Raw genomic sequence first — 17,346 nt, 5'->3', positions numbered from 1 at the left:
TAAGCCATGGATTCTCAACAAACACTAAACTAAATGTGCAAAAGTGCTTGAAATTTCCACATGACTACAACGTTGCTAAGTCAGTTGGCAAAAGAGTATATAAAAAAACTAAACCCAATGCTAAAACTATATCTGCATGATCACACATTCTGTTTATTGAAAGAAAAGAGGCTGGAAATGATTACATATCTGAAAATATCACGCCTCAAATTAAAATACAATTGTGGCAGTTTTATAAAGCTTGTCCCTTTCCTCACTGATGAGGCTGAGGATAAAAGCCCAAGTTGCAATGGTACCCTGCCCCCCCCCCCCCAGGCTGACATATATTATAGTACACTGGAATAATAACCCAGCAAGAACTTCCTTTGTTCTTAACTGGGATAAAACATAGCAAAGCAAAAACAAATGAAAACCCTCATTTAAATTAAGAGTGTGTCTAATGCTGTTTATAAGAATTAGGCCATTTGTTTGATTTAGCAAAGTATTTGTCCACATTAATGTTCTCGTTAGTTTCTTTTCCTTTAAAAAGTTTAAAATGAAGACTTCTTTGAGAAACTTAGAATTTTGTCACTTTCATTAGTCATGTTCTATTAGAATACTGGCTAAAACCCTTATGGAAGAGTCAAGATTTAGAAGTCTTAGAACTCTTCTCTAATACATACAGAAACGCTGACATGAGAGAGAGAATCTAGCTGATCATAAACCATATCATTAGTTTTTCCTGTGAATGAGACATGTTTATCACAATGGACAGGCTGGTCACTTAATTAACTTGAGAGGATGATATAAAAAGAGGTGGAGGAAATAGAACCTTTGATCTATAGAAATCCATATTTCTGTGTCTAGCTACTCTATGTTAGTCCATCCAAATTTATTGCCAGAACAGTAGGTTTTAAGAAAGTTATTGTTTTAATTCGTATATACTTCCTTGATAATAAAACATTCTATCTTCAAAAACTGCCAAGAATTCTGGAAAAACTGAGTCTGAACTACTCGAAGTAAAAAAAAATATTAGAAAGTATCTCCTCGAGCCATTGACCAACAAAAATATTGGCAAGAACTACTAATAGGAACACTTACCGTTCCCTTCAAATATCACATAGCCATAACACTGCCCATTTGAAACATCTACAAAATAAAATGGAGCACTGGTTGGAGAAAAACTAATGCAAATGAAAAAGGGAAAAGTGGATGTAGGAGGAGAGGAGAAAGGCAAACCAAAGAGAAGCAGGCAAGTGCCTAGTCCTAGTTCTGTGTTCTGGCACGGACGATGCGTGCTTAGCCGTGCCTTGTTACACAGGTGGAGGCAGAGTGCACACACAGATGATGGCAATCAAGACCTTAGTCGCTGGGATGAAGGAACTAGGTAACTGCTGCTTCAACAAGGACGGTCTCAGCTCCACCCTTATCTCTCAACAGCGTGCAAAGACTGAGCGTGAGTTCTGATATCATCCTGATGCTCATATTAAAATTCACAAAATTCTTTTGCACATTTTTCTGTTATAGAGACACGAATATCTTCTTCTTCATAGTCATCAAAGTTGCTGGTATCTCCAGAACCTCTGAACTTTGGTATGAATGGAGCTTCAACCTATAATTGAGATAGAAAAATAAGTATGATATTATGATTTATGAGAAGTATATTTGGTCTTCATCCTGATTTTGTAGCACAGAGTTCCTAAAACCCTTGGAATTTCCTAAATTTGCATAGAGAGTGGTAAAGATGTCTTTTTTTATGTTAATGAGGCGACTTTTGTAAAGTCCCTGCTTAAACTAAGGGTGGGGGCTGGTTGCCAGGGAAACCAACCAAGAGATTAGAGGACCAGAACTTTCAGAACCCTGGGAGGAGAGAGAGGTTAAAGATTGAATTCAGGTACCAAAGGCCAATGATTTAATCCATCATGCATATGTAATGAAGTACCTCTAAAACCCCAAAGGACGGGGCTGGAGAGCTTCTGGGTTGTTGAACAGGTTAGGGGTGTGGGGCAATGCCGTGCTCTGGGAGAGCAGGAAGCTCTGCTGCCTCCCCACATACCTTGTCCTGTGTATCTTTTCCATCTGGCTGTTCCTAGTTATATCCTTTGATCATAAACTGGTAATGTAGTAAATAAAGTTTCTCACTTCCGTGAGCCGCTCTAGCAAATTAATCGAACTCCAAGAGGGGTTTGTGAGAACTTCCATTCTATAGCTAGTCAGAAGCTGTGGTGACGGACTGGACTTAAGACTGGGGGAGGGGGGTTTTGCAGCTCTGAGCCCTTGTCAGGTGGGATCTGATGCTATCTCCAGGCTGACTGTGGAAGAATTGACTTAACTGTCTGGTAGTGTAGAAAAAACCACACATACTGGAATAAAGAGGAAAAACAAAGCCTGAGAGTTTTTAAACACTAAGGAAAACAAATTCCCACTTAATACACAATTGCATCTTTAAATGCCTCTAAGTCCTTAAGTGGTAACAGTATTAGAAAAAGCAGCAAAAAGGTTTGCTATTCGTCCCAGCATTTTCATTCAAGGCCAACAAACACTTTTAGAGATTTATAGGATAATTAACTGTTGGCATCAAATGCTGGCACTGAATGTTATAGAGCTCCAGTTTCTCTTTTTCAGTTCCTTATTTTTAAAGCCTTTCATTTCCCATCCTCTTTTCCTTAATTTCTTTCTCCTGCAGTTACAGATTAACTCTTAGACTTACTTTTCATCTCCTTCCTTTTTAACTCCTCAGGTTTATTTTGTTTAAAATATCTAGCTGTCAAAACGTTCTGGAATTTGGAAACACCAAATTTCTTTTAAAATTACAGAATTGTTAAATTCTGATAATTTTTTCTCTTGGATCCAAAAACAAATGTCTTCACATTATTTAAAATATGGTCTTTTATGTGGTGTATTGAATATGATTGAGAAAAAGATTTTAAGTGTTGAAAATCTAATACAATTTATAGTGTTTACAAATAAATAATCATATATGTGGCTATATTATTTCTTCCTCAACTCTATACTGTGAGAGAGGCAGGGCTGGTATACTTATTGCCAATTTTCAGATGATAAAACAGAAAGTTGACCAAATGAACATGACCAATAAATGGCTATAGTAGGTCTCAAATTCATGATTCTGTACTACTGGCCCAGAGTCCTTTCTAATATCTACACAAGTGGTCTCCAAAGTATTTTGATTTATATGACTTTTAATAAAACACAGAGTATATGCCACCAATATATATATAGTTATTTATTTAAAAATTATTTATATGCATGACTATACTATTATAAGATGCATATAAAACAAGGTATTTAAAAAAATAAGGTAAAATATAAGTAGGACTGGAAAGCATGATATCATCTTTTTGTCTGTCAGCTGGTTGACTCGCTTGCATCTCCTGCTTTGGGAAATGGACTGCTGTGTGCACCATGCATGAGAACGAGCTAAGGAGACAGTGCCCCACATCTAGCCAAGAAGCAACTTGGGATCACGCCTGTTGGTACAATCATTTCTAGAGAATGATTGTACAGTTTGAGTTTCCAGGCTACTTGTTTGTTTCTTGTCTTTCTGCTATATGCCTTTAGTTATTTCACTGTTCATGAACACTTGGTCAGAGAGTAAAAGAGATTATAAAACTACTCATATTTACTATTATTTTCACACTGCTGTGCATAGTTATAATTGAGACAATATTGAAACAAATGGTTATGTTAGAGTACTGAATTATGTCTATTTTTAACTTATCCCGGGATCCCCAAGTTCATTTCTAGTGACAATCAAGATTTGCCATTGATCAATTTGCTCAGTACTATAACCTGTTACAGTGTGCTATTTTTAGCAGATGAGCTCTTTATTACCTGGGATAAGTCAAGCCCTTTGGAAAACATATGAACTCTAAATGAATAGTTCTATACCATTTTAAGAATAATTGTTAAAAATACAATAATGATGTGCACAGATTAGTAAATGTTTGCCAACAGCAGAAATTTTTATATCTAAATATAAATATGAAAAGATTCAAAGTATGTCACAAATCTTTAAAATACTAATAAAATGGACAAACCTCAAGCAAATCTACTAAGTACATCTATATGTGGCATTAACAATAATATATAATAATAAATATAATATAAACTGATAATTACAAAGGGATATGATTTATTTTATAGAAAAATATAGATTTCTAAAATTGACTCAAAAAGAGGCAAAATTCAAAGAGACCAATAGCTAAAGAATTATTTTGTTAAAACTCCCAAGGAATAAATACAAGATAATTCCCTTGTTTCTTAAATTTCCTAAAGAATAAAAAAACATAGAAAATTTCCAAACTCATTTTATGAATCCATATAATCTCAACTCCTGAAAGACAAAACCTATAGGTCAATAAAATTGATGATTATGGAAGTAAAAATCCTAAATAAAATTTTAGTAAATTGGTTATAGGCAGATATTAAATTAATAACACCCCATGATTAAATGGTGTTCACTTCAGGAATGTGAAGCTATGTTACCAGTCAGTGTACAGTACTTCATCCTAGAAATATGTCAAAGATAAAATACAGTATACTAGGTAGCAGTCAAGGATGTTTCCTGAATTCGATCAGGAATACTTATATAAGACAAAGAGCTAACTTTGTATTTGATGGTGAAACTGGAAAGGTATTCACATTCCAAAGAAGAACAAAACACAAAGCTCAACAGCACTACTCTTTTAAAATATTATCCTATACATTCTAGCATGTATAATAAAACAAAATGGAAATATAAATATAAATATTTAAAAAGAAGAGGCCCTCTGTGATTATCTGTCAATAAAGGTCAAGGGACTCGCTGAAAAAGCTATGAAAATCAATAATAGAATTTAGTAAGGGGAATAATTATAATAAAAACAGAAATCATATCTACCCCCTGTATTCTACTATAATGGGAAAGAAACAATATTCAGGACAGCAGCCAAATATAAATTTAAGGAATAATTTTAAGAAAGAAATTGGACTTGTATTGGGGGGGGGCCTAAAACTTTACTGAATGGGAGAAAATTATTTGAATTAAGGCAGAAACATAAAATGTTCAGTATAAAGAATTCTCAAGGTTTTGGTTCTCTTCTAATTAATATACTGTGATCCCAATTAAGAGTCCCAAATACCATATAAACATTTGGAAAGAACCACAAGGCAGAGGAGCTGTGGTTTAGTGGGTGCAGTTTCGGTTTCACAAGATGAAGAGTCTTGAGGTGGACAGTGGTGATGGTTGTGCAGCAACATGAATGTGCTTAATACCACTGAACTGTACGTTTACACGTGGTTAAGATACTAAATTTTAAGTTATGTGTATTTTACTATAATAAAAAAGCTGGAAAAATATGGAACTATGAATTCTTTTTCATGAATATAGAATTCCATATATTAAATATATGAGAAAATTGAAAAATATACAAAAAACAACCCTACATTATAAAGCTACATAAAATGGTGTATGCAGCGGTCCCCAACCTTTTTGGCAACCAGGGGCCGGTTTCATGCAAGACAATTTTTCCACCAGTGGGGGCTGGTTTGGGGATGATTCACATTCCAGCTCACCTCCTGCTGTGCGGCCCGGTTCCTAACAGGCTATGAACCGGTATCGGTCCAAGGCCCAGAGGTTGGGGACCCCTGTGTACAGTACAAGAATAGATAAAAAGAACTTACAATAAAGTTCTGAAGCAGACTGAAGTATATAATAATTTTCTGTCAGTAAACGTGGAAGTTCAAATATGGGGCCATGTAAGGATTATTCAACAAATGCTGAGAGGATACCTGGCTAATTATTAAACAACGACAACAAAAAGTTAGGTCAAAAGGACTAAAGGAAAACATAGATTAAATAAGTCACCCAAGTAGAACCGTGATATTAAGGGCCCCAAACTGAGGGGAAAGTGGGCTGGAGGAAGTGGATCCCAGGTGGTCACGGAAGTCATGGGATGGGTGCGGGGACGCAGAGCGCAGAGGTGCTGTCTGGACGGCGGGGCCACGATGGCTTCAACTTTATCCATTTAACAAATTACCTGATTTTAATTCTATGAAACATACCTCACCCAGAAAGAAAAACAGAGCCTAAACTCATCCCCCTTGTCTTTCCCCCAGACTACTCTTCCTTTTGCATTCTCTACCTAAATACAAATTTTAAGGATAAGGAATGGGCACTTTATAGAGTTTACATATTTGCTCAAGATCACATCGCTAATGGTTGGTTGATTTAAGATTCAGACCAATGTCTACCTAACCCCAGAGTTCATACTTTTTCTTTGCTGCCTTCGAGGCAGTCTTCTTACTCCAAAGATGATGAAAGAATAGAAGTCAAGCGATGATATGTAAAATCTACAAAAATCGTATGAAACAGTATATTGTTCAGTGGTTTGGGGATTCATTTGAATAACTGTGTGATCCTGCAATTACAAATCTGAAGAACCTGGGACCAAATATAGGTGATATTTGGCAGCTATATGATCACTTTAAAGTAGTTACCTTTCTGGGCTGATTTTCTTATCAGTAAAATGCGGGAAATGGTAGCACCCATCCCACAGGATTGCTTCAAAGATGAAAATGAGAAGTTACAGAGAGATGATTTTAATAAATTATAAAGAACTTCACTGGTTCTAGGAAATAAATATAATATTGTATGTCAATTATACTTTGGAATAAAAGATAAGTAAAAATAAAATAGGAAAATATGAAATGTTTATTTATAATATCTAAAATCTATTTTAAATTGCTGAGAACCTTGCTCTTGGCTACAGAACATTAGCCAGCTGAGATAACGATGCTAATGGCTGTTTCATGAATTTAATGGTTAGAGAATTTCTGAGCCCCTCTCATGAGACACAGAGGCCGTGCCGCACTCACACTGTTTTGGTCTTGCTACATTTTTTAGTTCTTGCATTTTGGAAATCATATAATGCTTCAATTTTGTAATCTTTTATAAAAGATATAAATAAGAAAAACTGAGCTATTAATACTGAATTAGAGCATTTATAATTTTTCCTAAGGAAATTCACTCATGTGACTACACAGCATTATTAGATATGGCAAGTCTGAAACATTAGAAGTTTTGGTTTTATGGAAAAAACTATAATGAAGATAAAACACTTTATTCATACAAACTATCTTTAACTTGGTATTTAAGAAGCAAAAGGAGAGATAAAGTTGATTCAGCAAAGCAAAACCTTTTATTAAATGTCTCAATTTATTACAAAGGTACTGATAAAAACTAAAAAAAATAACTGGTGAATCTAGCAATTAAATGTTATTAAATCTGGCTACGTGCCAATGCTGGGTTAGAGACCATATTTGTTTACATGTGATCTTTCTAAGGTGGCTTCACATCAGTTTGGAAATGCACACCCTTAGGACATCGTCAGCTACAGAATATATGCTTTCTCTCTAATCAAGGAGAAAACTCATTGTTAAATTGTGGGATACAAAGGTCCTTTAAGACTTGAATAGGATTTATTCAAAAGGTAAAAAAATTAAAACCACTGTTAAGTTGAAAACATTTCTTCTACATATAATTTAAACACCAACTTTAAAAAAGCTTTTAAATTAAAGAAAGGAAAGTCTCACCTTCCTCTGGTAAATAGCAATCCAATCTGTTGTGGCAAACCACTTGTGAGTTTTTATATCACTCACACCATTCTTTAGATTTCCAAACCGCTTCGTCAAATCCACCTGCAGCAGGTTCCTTAGCAGGTCCTTGAGATCCGAACTGAAGTGCGATGGGAATCGAACCTGCACAAACAAACCATGTGATAAACACACATTCCAGGACTCGTGATATTTCTCTTCTGATTTCTTGAAAGGTTTGTTTTTTCTAAAGATGATAGGTCATTATATAAACAAAAAAATGTAGTGATAACCTTCAAATACTTTTAACTACACATTTCAGTCCCTGTAGCAGTCTTACAGAAGAGAATTATTTGGGTGAATGAGACTATTCTCTTAGGGTCTTGTTTTGGTTGTGAGCTCTCTTTAAGAACATAGATTCCTCTCCAGAAAAATGTGCATAACGTACAAAACTTTTTTGGCAATGTTAGAAGATTCACCCGTCTTTAAAAGAGAGACACTTTGGATCCCACATTACAAACTTCTGTCTTAGAGACATACAAATTTAAATTTGTAATCTAAATAGAAAAAGCATAATATAAAGATATCAGTATGCACATTTTGAAAAGGGAAGTCTAAAAATGATTCTAAAAACCCACACTGCTTTCACAGCATAGGAAACCATTTTACATGTATAAGTCGGTGGACTTTTAAGCATAATTTTGCTATTATGCAACAGTATAAAAATGATTTAAATTGGTTTAAAAGCACTATTTCCTAAATTATGATGACCTTACAATTAGTTGACTGGCTTTGAACCTTAAAAACAAACAAACCCCCAAAATAACTTAAGATGTTATTATATATTAATATTAGGCAATCAATAAAATAAAGTATTAGGCATAGGAGACCTACATCTATTTGTTTTGTTTTAACACATTCTTCTCTTCTGATTTTCTACTCCAACATAATTCCCAGCTCTCCTCTTTTTATTAATATGGGTACTGCAAAATTAAAATTGGTACTACCACCATTCCACTACCTTTTTAAACTTGTTGCCCTCTTCCCCATCATACACATAGGTATGTATGTGCATACATCTATGTATGTATGCCTGTGCTTACATGCACCTTTATTCTAATACTGTTTTCCTATTATATATACCTTGGACTCACTTCATATTCCCACCCTTGCTAAACACAAATACTATTCTCTGAATTATCACAGCATTGACTTCAAACTGCCCACAGACCTCTGTAGAAAATGTGTTAAAGGGTTAACAGAACCATTTCTAAACTCCTTGCATTTCTACTTTGGTTCTCTGCAAGTACCGCCATCATCTTATAACTTGCAAAGTGACTCATCACATTACCTCAATTGATTTCCACAATGCATTCATTCATATAACTATGCTGTAGTATTTGTGCATGTCTGTCTTCCCTACACTATGAGCTTCTGGAGGGAAGGAACTGTGCCATTTTTGTATTTTTTATCCCCAGAATTCATTAGATCATTTCAAATAATGTAGTTCATTAATTTTACAATTACTTATTGAGTATATACTATGTACCAGGCACTGTTCTAGCTGCTGGATATACAACAGTGACCAAAAGCGAAGCCTCTGGTTTCATGGAACTTACATCTGAGTTAGATATGACATACTCAGTGGGTTTGGTATTAACTCTAAAGATGGGGAAACCAAGATTCAGAGACATTATGTAATTTACCAAATCATTAGACTATAAAGTGGCAGAGCTGGAACAAAATACCTAGTCTTATGATTCCTAGCCTCATAAATTTTGTTCTTTATTACACTGTCTTCAAACATAGAACTCTGACTTTCAAAAAGCTCAACACACTCATATATTCTCATGTTCTCAAAGTAGAAGTTAAGTCATGAGCTTGCAAAGCTAGATTCTATGGCAATGCTAGATTCATAATCATAGTCCTCTGTCTGCCATTTTCATGCTATTCTGTAAATCAATGTTTCTCAAAGGGTGGTCCCAGGACCCACTTCCATTAAAATAAACTGGGAGAATAGTGGATAAGCATGAAGATTCCTGGGGCTTACTTCAGATGACGTGAGCATTGGGCCTGAAAATCTGAGCTTCTAGCACCAAGTGATTCATTTATACATACATGAAAGCTTGAGGAGCACTGTTTGCAACAAAATTTACTTCTTTATGCAAAAACTTTATTTTTTCTGCTAATGACAGATAAAAATTTCATGTAAATAGTAAACTAAAATCATCATACCAGGGAAAGCTAAATAATATTTGTGGCAAGCAACCAAAGACTACTTGAAGGTTAAATAGCTTCTATATGACCAGGATTTGGGGGTCAACTCATATAATTAGCAACTAAAAGCTTCATTTTTGAAAAGCCAACATGGTCACAAATTATAAGAGGTTTTACATTCCCGAAAGGCACAATGGCTTATTAGAAGTTAGGCACTGTGTTAAACAGTTCACATGCACTGGCTTGTAAAATCCAAAACATAACACTGAGGTAAGTACTATTATTATTCCCATTTTAAAGGCGATTACAAGTAATTTGCCCAATACTACAGAGTAGTAACTGGTAAAGCTATAATTTCAAACCAGGTACTCTGATTCCAGCATATACACTTTTAGTTAGTCTATACCATTTCCATGATTCAATAACCTGATGATAGTTATTGTCAGGAACTTGGTAAAAAGCTGAAAATTTTATCTTAAAAATATTTGCTATGTATTTCTTCACTTATCCCAGGTGGAATAAAAACTAGAGCATATGGGGTATTCAACAGGCACACTGTCTACTTGAAAAAAAAAAAAAAACAACCACACAATTTATCTATAGACACTGGTTTTAAGCTTTCTTAAATCCAAAGAAATAACTCATTTTAAGTAGACCTCTCTTTGTTGAGAATGGTTCTCATGAACTGCTCAGTGCAACGTGTCAGTTATTCTCTCCTTCATAGTGTTCAGAATGATGGACAGTAATGTACTGCATATAAACTATCTTCTGAATTCAGGTAATGTGCAATGCAATGAGTGAAGAATATACACACCTAAATAAAGTAGTTATTTTGGGATGCAGATAAAGTGGTAGTCGTGAGTTAGTTAATGTGTGTGTGTGTGTGTGTGTGTGTGTGTGTGTACCTGTTTAATCTTCAGAACGGTGACTCTCTAATGGGGAGTGGTAGTAGGGGCGGTGATGGTAAATAGCAGCATCATTTAGGAACCTTTTCAAATTGTAGACAACTCCTCCTCACCTTCACATCACACCCTCTTCCTTCCCAGTGATTCTGATAGATAGCCCACACTCTCATAGTAATCCATGTTAATGAAGGGAATCTGTCATAGCCTTAAAGTATACTGAGGGAAAAACAATGAGAATCATTGTGAAAGAATTTTTTCCATGATTGTTCTGAAATATAATCAGAAATCCAGTTTCTTTGTTGACTGAATTTTCCATAGAGCCATACTGAGTCATCAAACTGAACTTAGAAATAACAAACAAACCCAAAACGAAAGCAAAAACAAAACAAAAAACAGAAAATAACTTATAATTATGTTGTAATTGCAAGACCTTTATTTTTAGTACAGGGTGGGGCAAAGGTAGGTTTACAGTTTGTATGGAAAATACAGTAATTAATAATAATACAAGAATAAACTGTGTTTTACGTACTCACAACTGTAAGCCTACCTTTGGCACACTCTTTATATTAATCTGGAAACACCAAAGACTTTTATAGTGGAAAGAATGACTAATTTTTCCTTCAAAACTGTATCAAGAATAGTATTATTTCTGTCATCATTATCAATTATAATGAAATCAGAATCCTGGAATATCAGCTAGAGGGAGCTTAGTTTAATTTAGTCTAAACCTTCATTTTAAAGATAAAGGAACCTCAGATCCAGTGAAGCTACCAACTCACTCAGTTTCATTGTTGGGAAAATAACTTAATCCTGTTGCTTACATCTTTCTGCCAGTTCACGCTAGGGTGAATAACGTGGAAGTAGCAGTAAAGAGCCAGATGTGGAGAAGAGATAGCCTAGATCCATTTAACCATCAAATCTAAGAGATAAGGTTATTGAAAACTGGAATTATTTAACATGAAAGAGGTATACACTTCCTAGAGTACTTAATTTGTCTTTTCCCCTTAATATTTCCTATTTAGGGTTTTCCCCCAGCCTTTAGAGACCAAGTTACTTCTGAGTCTCTTCATGGTATATTCTTGAGAATAAATCTATTTCTACAGTGAGGTATAGACAAACAAAACATATGGTGTGTATCAAAATTGTCTGTGATTATTTAAAAACTACAGATGCTCAGAATACACAGAAGACCAAATGAATCAGTATCCCTGACAGTGGTGGGCATCCACTACCTGAAAGCTTCTAGAAGGCAGAGAGACCACACTGGTTTTCTGTATTCAGCACTGGTGCGGCATATATTACGAGTTCAAGAAATATTTAATGAATATATATATTCAAATTTCACAAATACTGAATGAGCATCTTCAGTATGCCAGGCACTGATGTGCTTTGTATATAGTGGTTAACAAAATAAGACAGACATTCCTGTCTTCACAGAGTACACATTCTAGTGAGGAAGACAGATGATAACTTAGTGATAATAGTGATACTTAAAAAATGTTGTCATCCTATCACTTTTCAGAAAACCTTGCATTGTAAGGTCTTTATTTTTCACCCTGAAGAAAATGAAGGACCACTGCAAGGTTCTGAAAGGAGTAACAAGATCTGATTTAACATTTTAGAGACCCACTCTAGTGACTCAGAAGGCAGCATTATTAGTGGATGTGGTAAGAAGTGGCTGAATTCTGTACATCTTCTAAACATAGAACCAAAATGATTTTCCTGTGCGTCAGTGAGGACCCCAGGGCGTTTGGCCTGAGTAACTGCAGGGATGGTGTTGTCATCAACCTGTCAGTTTAGACAGGATGAAGTTGAGGTATTTATTAAGACATCAGAGTGCAGATCTCAGGCAGGAAGTTGAATACAAGAGTCTGTACCCATGAGTCAGGTATGGACTAAGAAAATGAATTTAGAAATTGTCGGGTGGCATTAAAAGTCATGAAACTGGATGAGACCACCAGTGAAGGAAGTGCAGAGAGAGAAGAGAAGAGGACGAGCAGAGGGGATTGAGAAGGTAAGATCATCGTCGGCAGCCGTCCGTCTCGAGAGACGATGGTGTAGCTTCTTAAGAGTCTATCTGCACCGCCGAGAATGGCTGTGCAGTCCGACTCGGGAGTGACACGGTATCTGTCTCCTCCCGTGTTGAATCGACATCTTGCGATGACGCTGGAGTGTCCTCTCCAGTGAAGCTGAAGCTACAGAGCCTGGGCAGGGTGATATGGAGGGTCTGCTGTTGCCCATGCAGCAGACCCCCCCCCCCCCCCCTTTGCAGCTGAAGGGTCCAAGGGAAAGACGGAGTCAATACAGCTTGGCTTCAGGTGTGCCGCAGGAGTTGCCGGTGTTGACTACAACGTCAAACCGCCTTAGGGACTCCGGCTCCAGATTTTCTGTCGGGGTTTACTCCCTTAGCCTTTCCCCTGAAGAGGTATGCCGCAAGGCAGCGGAGGTTTTTTGGAGTCAGAGTTTTCCTTCTCTGATGTGCCCTGACTGGAAGATTGAACCAGCGACACTTAGCTCGCAGGCCGACGCTCAATCCACTGAGCCAAACCAGCCAGGTAAGATCAGTAATGCAAGAACAAAACTAAGATTGTAGAGAGCCAAGGGAAGGAATAATAAGCAAACCACTAAACTTGATTCTATTTCTTGCTTTGCTACAACCTTCCTTTTTCCTTTGGGCAATTCTGAGTCTTGATTTACCTACATATAAGAGGAGGGAGTTAAACTAAATAAAACAAAACATTCTTATCTTCTCAAAAATTCTAGAGACTTCTGGCCAAGATGGAGGCCTAGACAGACACGCAGCATCTCCTTCCACAACTAAGAAGGAATACAACTACCTCAAAACTAGAGATAACCAGAAGTTCCAGAAAACCGAGCTGCCTGGAAGTCCAACAAAGATATAAAGAAGAAATACTCATCCAGACAGGTAGGAGGGGCGGAGAGGACGGGGTGTGGTAGCAGCAGCAGCAGCGGCAGGCCGGCGGAAAGTGCAATTACAAGTTTTAAAAACTGGGGAGGGACACCTGGGGAACGTTGCCAACACCAGACCAGACCACGCAGCTCACAGTCCCAAAACCAGGGAAAATAAAGCCTCATTGTTTCTGACAGTGCAAACCAGTGGGGGTTGGGGTGGAGGAAGAAGCTGCCAGTCTCTCAGAACAGTCTGCTTGTTTAAAGGGCCTCCATGGTCCTAGAACATCCGCAGACCCACCAACTCTGGGAATGATGGCAGGACAACAGCTAGAGAGGCACCAGTCCCATACAGAAGTGGGAGAAGTACCTGGAAAAGGGGCGAGTGCTGCGCAGGTGGCATTGTTCCCTCTCGGACCCCTCCCCCGCATACAGCACCACAATGTGGGTCGCCCTCTACTGACGCATATCTAAGGCTGCGCCCCTTACAATGTAACAGGTGTGACAACTCTACCTAAGACAGAGGCAAACGAACACAGAAACCTGTCAAGATGAGGAGACAGAGAAGTATGACCCAAAATGGGGAACGGATCAAGGTTCCAGTGGGAGAACTAAGCAATGAGGAGATAGCCAACCTAACAGACGCAGAGTTCCAAACACTGGTGATAAAGATGGTCACAGGCTTGACAGATATGCTTAAGTACAGCAAACGAATAAGGGAAGACGTGAAGACTATGCTAAATGAAACAAAGGAAAATCCACACAAAACCAACGGTGAAGGGAAGGAAACCAGGGTTCAAATCAATCATTTGGAACATAAGGAAGAAATAAACAGTCAACCAGTACAGAATGAGGAAACAAGAATTAAAAAAAATGAGGAGAGGCTTAGGATCCTCTGGGACAACTTTAAACAGGCCAACAACCGAACCATAGGGGTGCCAGAAGGAGAAGAGGAAGAGCAAGAAATGGAAAACTTATATGAGAAAATAATGAAGGAAAACCCCCCAAATTTGGCAAAGCAAATAGACATACATGTCCAGGAAGCAAGAAGAGTCCCAAACAAGCTAGACCCCAAAAGGACCACACCAAGACACATTATAATTAAAATGTCAAAGGTGAAAGATAAAGAGAGAATCTTAAAAGTAGCAAGAGAAAAGCAGAGCGTTACCTACAAAGAGGTGCCTTTAAGATTGTCAGCTGATTTCTCAAAAGAAACTTTGCAGGCAAGGAACTGGCAAGAGGTATTCAATGTGGTGAAAAGCAAGGATCTACAACCAAGATCACTCTATCCAGCAAAGCTATCATTTAGAATGGAAGGGCAGATGAAGTGCTTCCCAGACAAGGTAAAGCTAAAGGAGTCTATCATTACCAAGCTATTAGCTATAATTATAGGAAATGTCAAAGGGACTTACTTGAGAAGAAGAAGATCAAAATTATGAACATTAAAATGACAACAAACTCACAACTATCAACAACTGAATCTAAAAAATAAAAACAAGACTCAGTGAGGCAGACCAGAATAGGAACAGTCATGGGTATGAGGATCATTTGGAGGGTTATCAGCTGGGAGGGGGTGGGGGGATAAGTGGGGAAATGGTGCAGGGATTAAGAAGCATAATTGGTTGGTACAAAATAGACAGGGGGAAGTTAAGAATAACATAAAAAAGGATGAAGCCAAAGAACTTATATGCATGACTCATGGACATGAACTGAGGGAGGTGGGGTTGCTGGAGGGAAGGGGGTAACTGGGTTTAGGGGGGCAAAGGGGAAAAAATGGGGCTACTGTAATAACATAATCAATTAACATACACTTAAAAAAGATTCTAACAAGCTCTTTCTTTAGTAGAAAGAACACCTAGCTTCCAATCACAACTCCAGTTACGTACAGTGCGCTGTGCTTTGGAGAGACCCCCTTTACCTTTTTGAATCTCATTGAACTTATCTATAAAATGTGGAGAATATATTTCATCTGGCAGGTATGAAAAGAAACTAGAGAACTTATGAAACCACCTTGCACCATGCCTAATAACCTTGCAGACATTAATTCTATACATTTTTCATTTTTTCAGTCATTCAATTAGAATAACATTTAATGATCTGAAGCTGAATTTTTGAATCCAAGAAGGAACATGGAAGAAAGCGATATCTATCAATATGTTTCCAGACAACCCCAGGACAGCTTGTGCTAGAAGAGGCATCTGGAAAGTGCTGGAAGTCTCTCCTTATCTCATGCTTCAACGGTTAATTTATAGAACAAACATTTTCTTCTTTTTTCATGTACTTATAATTTGATAGCGTGAGGAAGAAAATGGACAGCTATGACCTTGTTTTGTAAGGACAACACTGTGAATATAGCTGACATCTTAAACAACTGTGAGATTACATTATGTAATACGTTAAACCAACTGAAACTCTGAAATGAGCAAACTCAACAGAATATTTGTTCTGTTTTTAGCACCCATTATCCTGTCTTATACATTTTGGTTGTAGTAATGACTACTACTTCCTAAAAATTTAAGAGGAAGTTACATCTAAAAGGCAATCAGTTCATGTTGTCATTGTATCCACACTGGGTGATTTAAATTCACTAATCAGTTTACTGACTTTACTTTTCCTTTTAGAAATAAAGAAAGACCAAAATCAAATTTGTCTATATTCAGCTTAATCACAGAAATTACAAAATTGATCTTTGAAGAAGAAGGGAAAGTTTTTAGTGCTGTTCTTCAGCAATTGGCAAGGAAAAAGATTGTTTAGCTAATGCATTATCTTTTATGCATCAGGATAAACTTTACTGGGCCAAAATGACTAAAAAGGAGTTTTGCACACAGCTGACAAACAATAATCTATTAACTTCTGTCCACAAGAATGTTGGAATAAATTTAAAGAAATTATCTCTTACACATTAAGTACAGTTCTTAGGAATCATAAATCCCAGTAAAAACATTATCTAGCAAAAATTAGCAAATAAAATAGTTAATTTTTCAAAAGGCATAACAACTTTTCATACATTAGGCTTTCTGTAGATGTGGTGCCAAGCTCCTTACTGCTTCATAGGATTTGGAGAAACTTTAATTAACCTGGATCCTATCTATAAACAAAGATCTAGGACAACAAAAAATATACTTATCGACATTGGTACCACAGCTGTGGACTCTGATTTGTTCTCTTACCTATCCAGAAGCAGTGTGAATATAACGAACCTGTATGACCACAGAGGGCTGTTACCCACCCCATCCAAACACGCTGCGAGCGTCTGCCAACAGGACCACTGAGTAAAGGACTGTCTCCAAGAAGGTATTAAGAATTTCAAATGATCACAGAAAGGTGTTAAAACAATGGTCCTGGGTTTTATGCAAATAGAAAAAGAATGCTTTCATATTTTACGAAAATGACTTCTGAGTAGTCTGTTTAATGATAGTCATAGTCAAAGAGAAAGTGGCATTTTAATTTCCCAGAAAGCATTAACGATGGCATCTCAGAGAACGTGCAGCGGTATATGCGCATACATGTATGCTAGTTAGGAAACAGAATCTGTGCAGGAAAGCAGCCTCAGAGTGCTAGGAAAGGTCTGCTTACAAGTTTGGCCCTTGGCAGGTACCCAGGAATCGGAATGGTGGTAGTTCTCACACTGATATGAAACTTGCCCTAAATGATATGCGTGCCCCACTGTCCCTAGGCTGTTTGCACATGTGGTTTATCCTGGACATCTGCTTTTGTTCTGAGAGTCTGGCGTTTTGGTATG

At 37.0% G+C, this 17,346-nt stretch overlaps 1 protein-coding gene across 2 annotated transcripts in view; it reads right to left on the bottom strand.

The window, feature by feature from the left end:
* Nucleotides 1-306: 306 nt before the first annotated feature.
* Nucleotides 307-17,346, bottom strand: part of PRKACB (protein kinase cAMP-activated catalytic subunit beta) — a 111,511-nt gene continuing 94,471 nt past the window's right edge. For both annotated transcript variants that reach the window (XM_090269672.1, XM_090269671.1), the window contains exons 9-10: nt 7,573-7,737; nt 307-1,591 (exon numbers count right to left, since the gene is read on the bottom strand). In XM_090269672.1, the coding sequence (XP_090125798.1) occupies nt 1,466-1,591; nt 7,573-7,737 (291 nt within the window). In that variant the 3' untranslated portion in view covers nt 307-1,465. The remainder of the gene's footprint in view (nt 1,592-7,572; nt 7,738-17,346) is intronic.

This window comes from Furipterus horrens, unplaced genomic scaffold (assembly GCF_987537825.1).
Source record: "Furipterus horrens unplaced genomic scaffold, mFurHor1.1.pri manual_scaffold_3, whole genome shotgun sequence".
NCBI lineage: Eukaryota > Metazoa > Chordata > Mammalia > Chiroptera > Furipteridae > Furipterus > Furipterus horrens.
The sequence above is the reverse complement of the archived record's forward strand: the minus strand, read 5'-3'. Positions and strand labels throughout refer to the sequence as shown.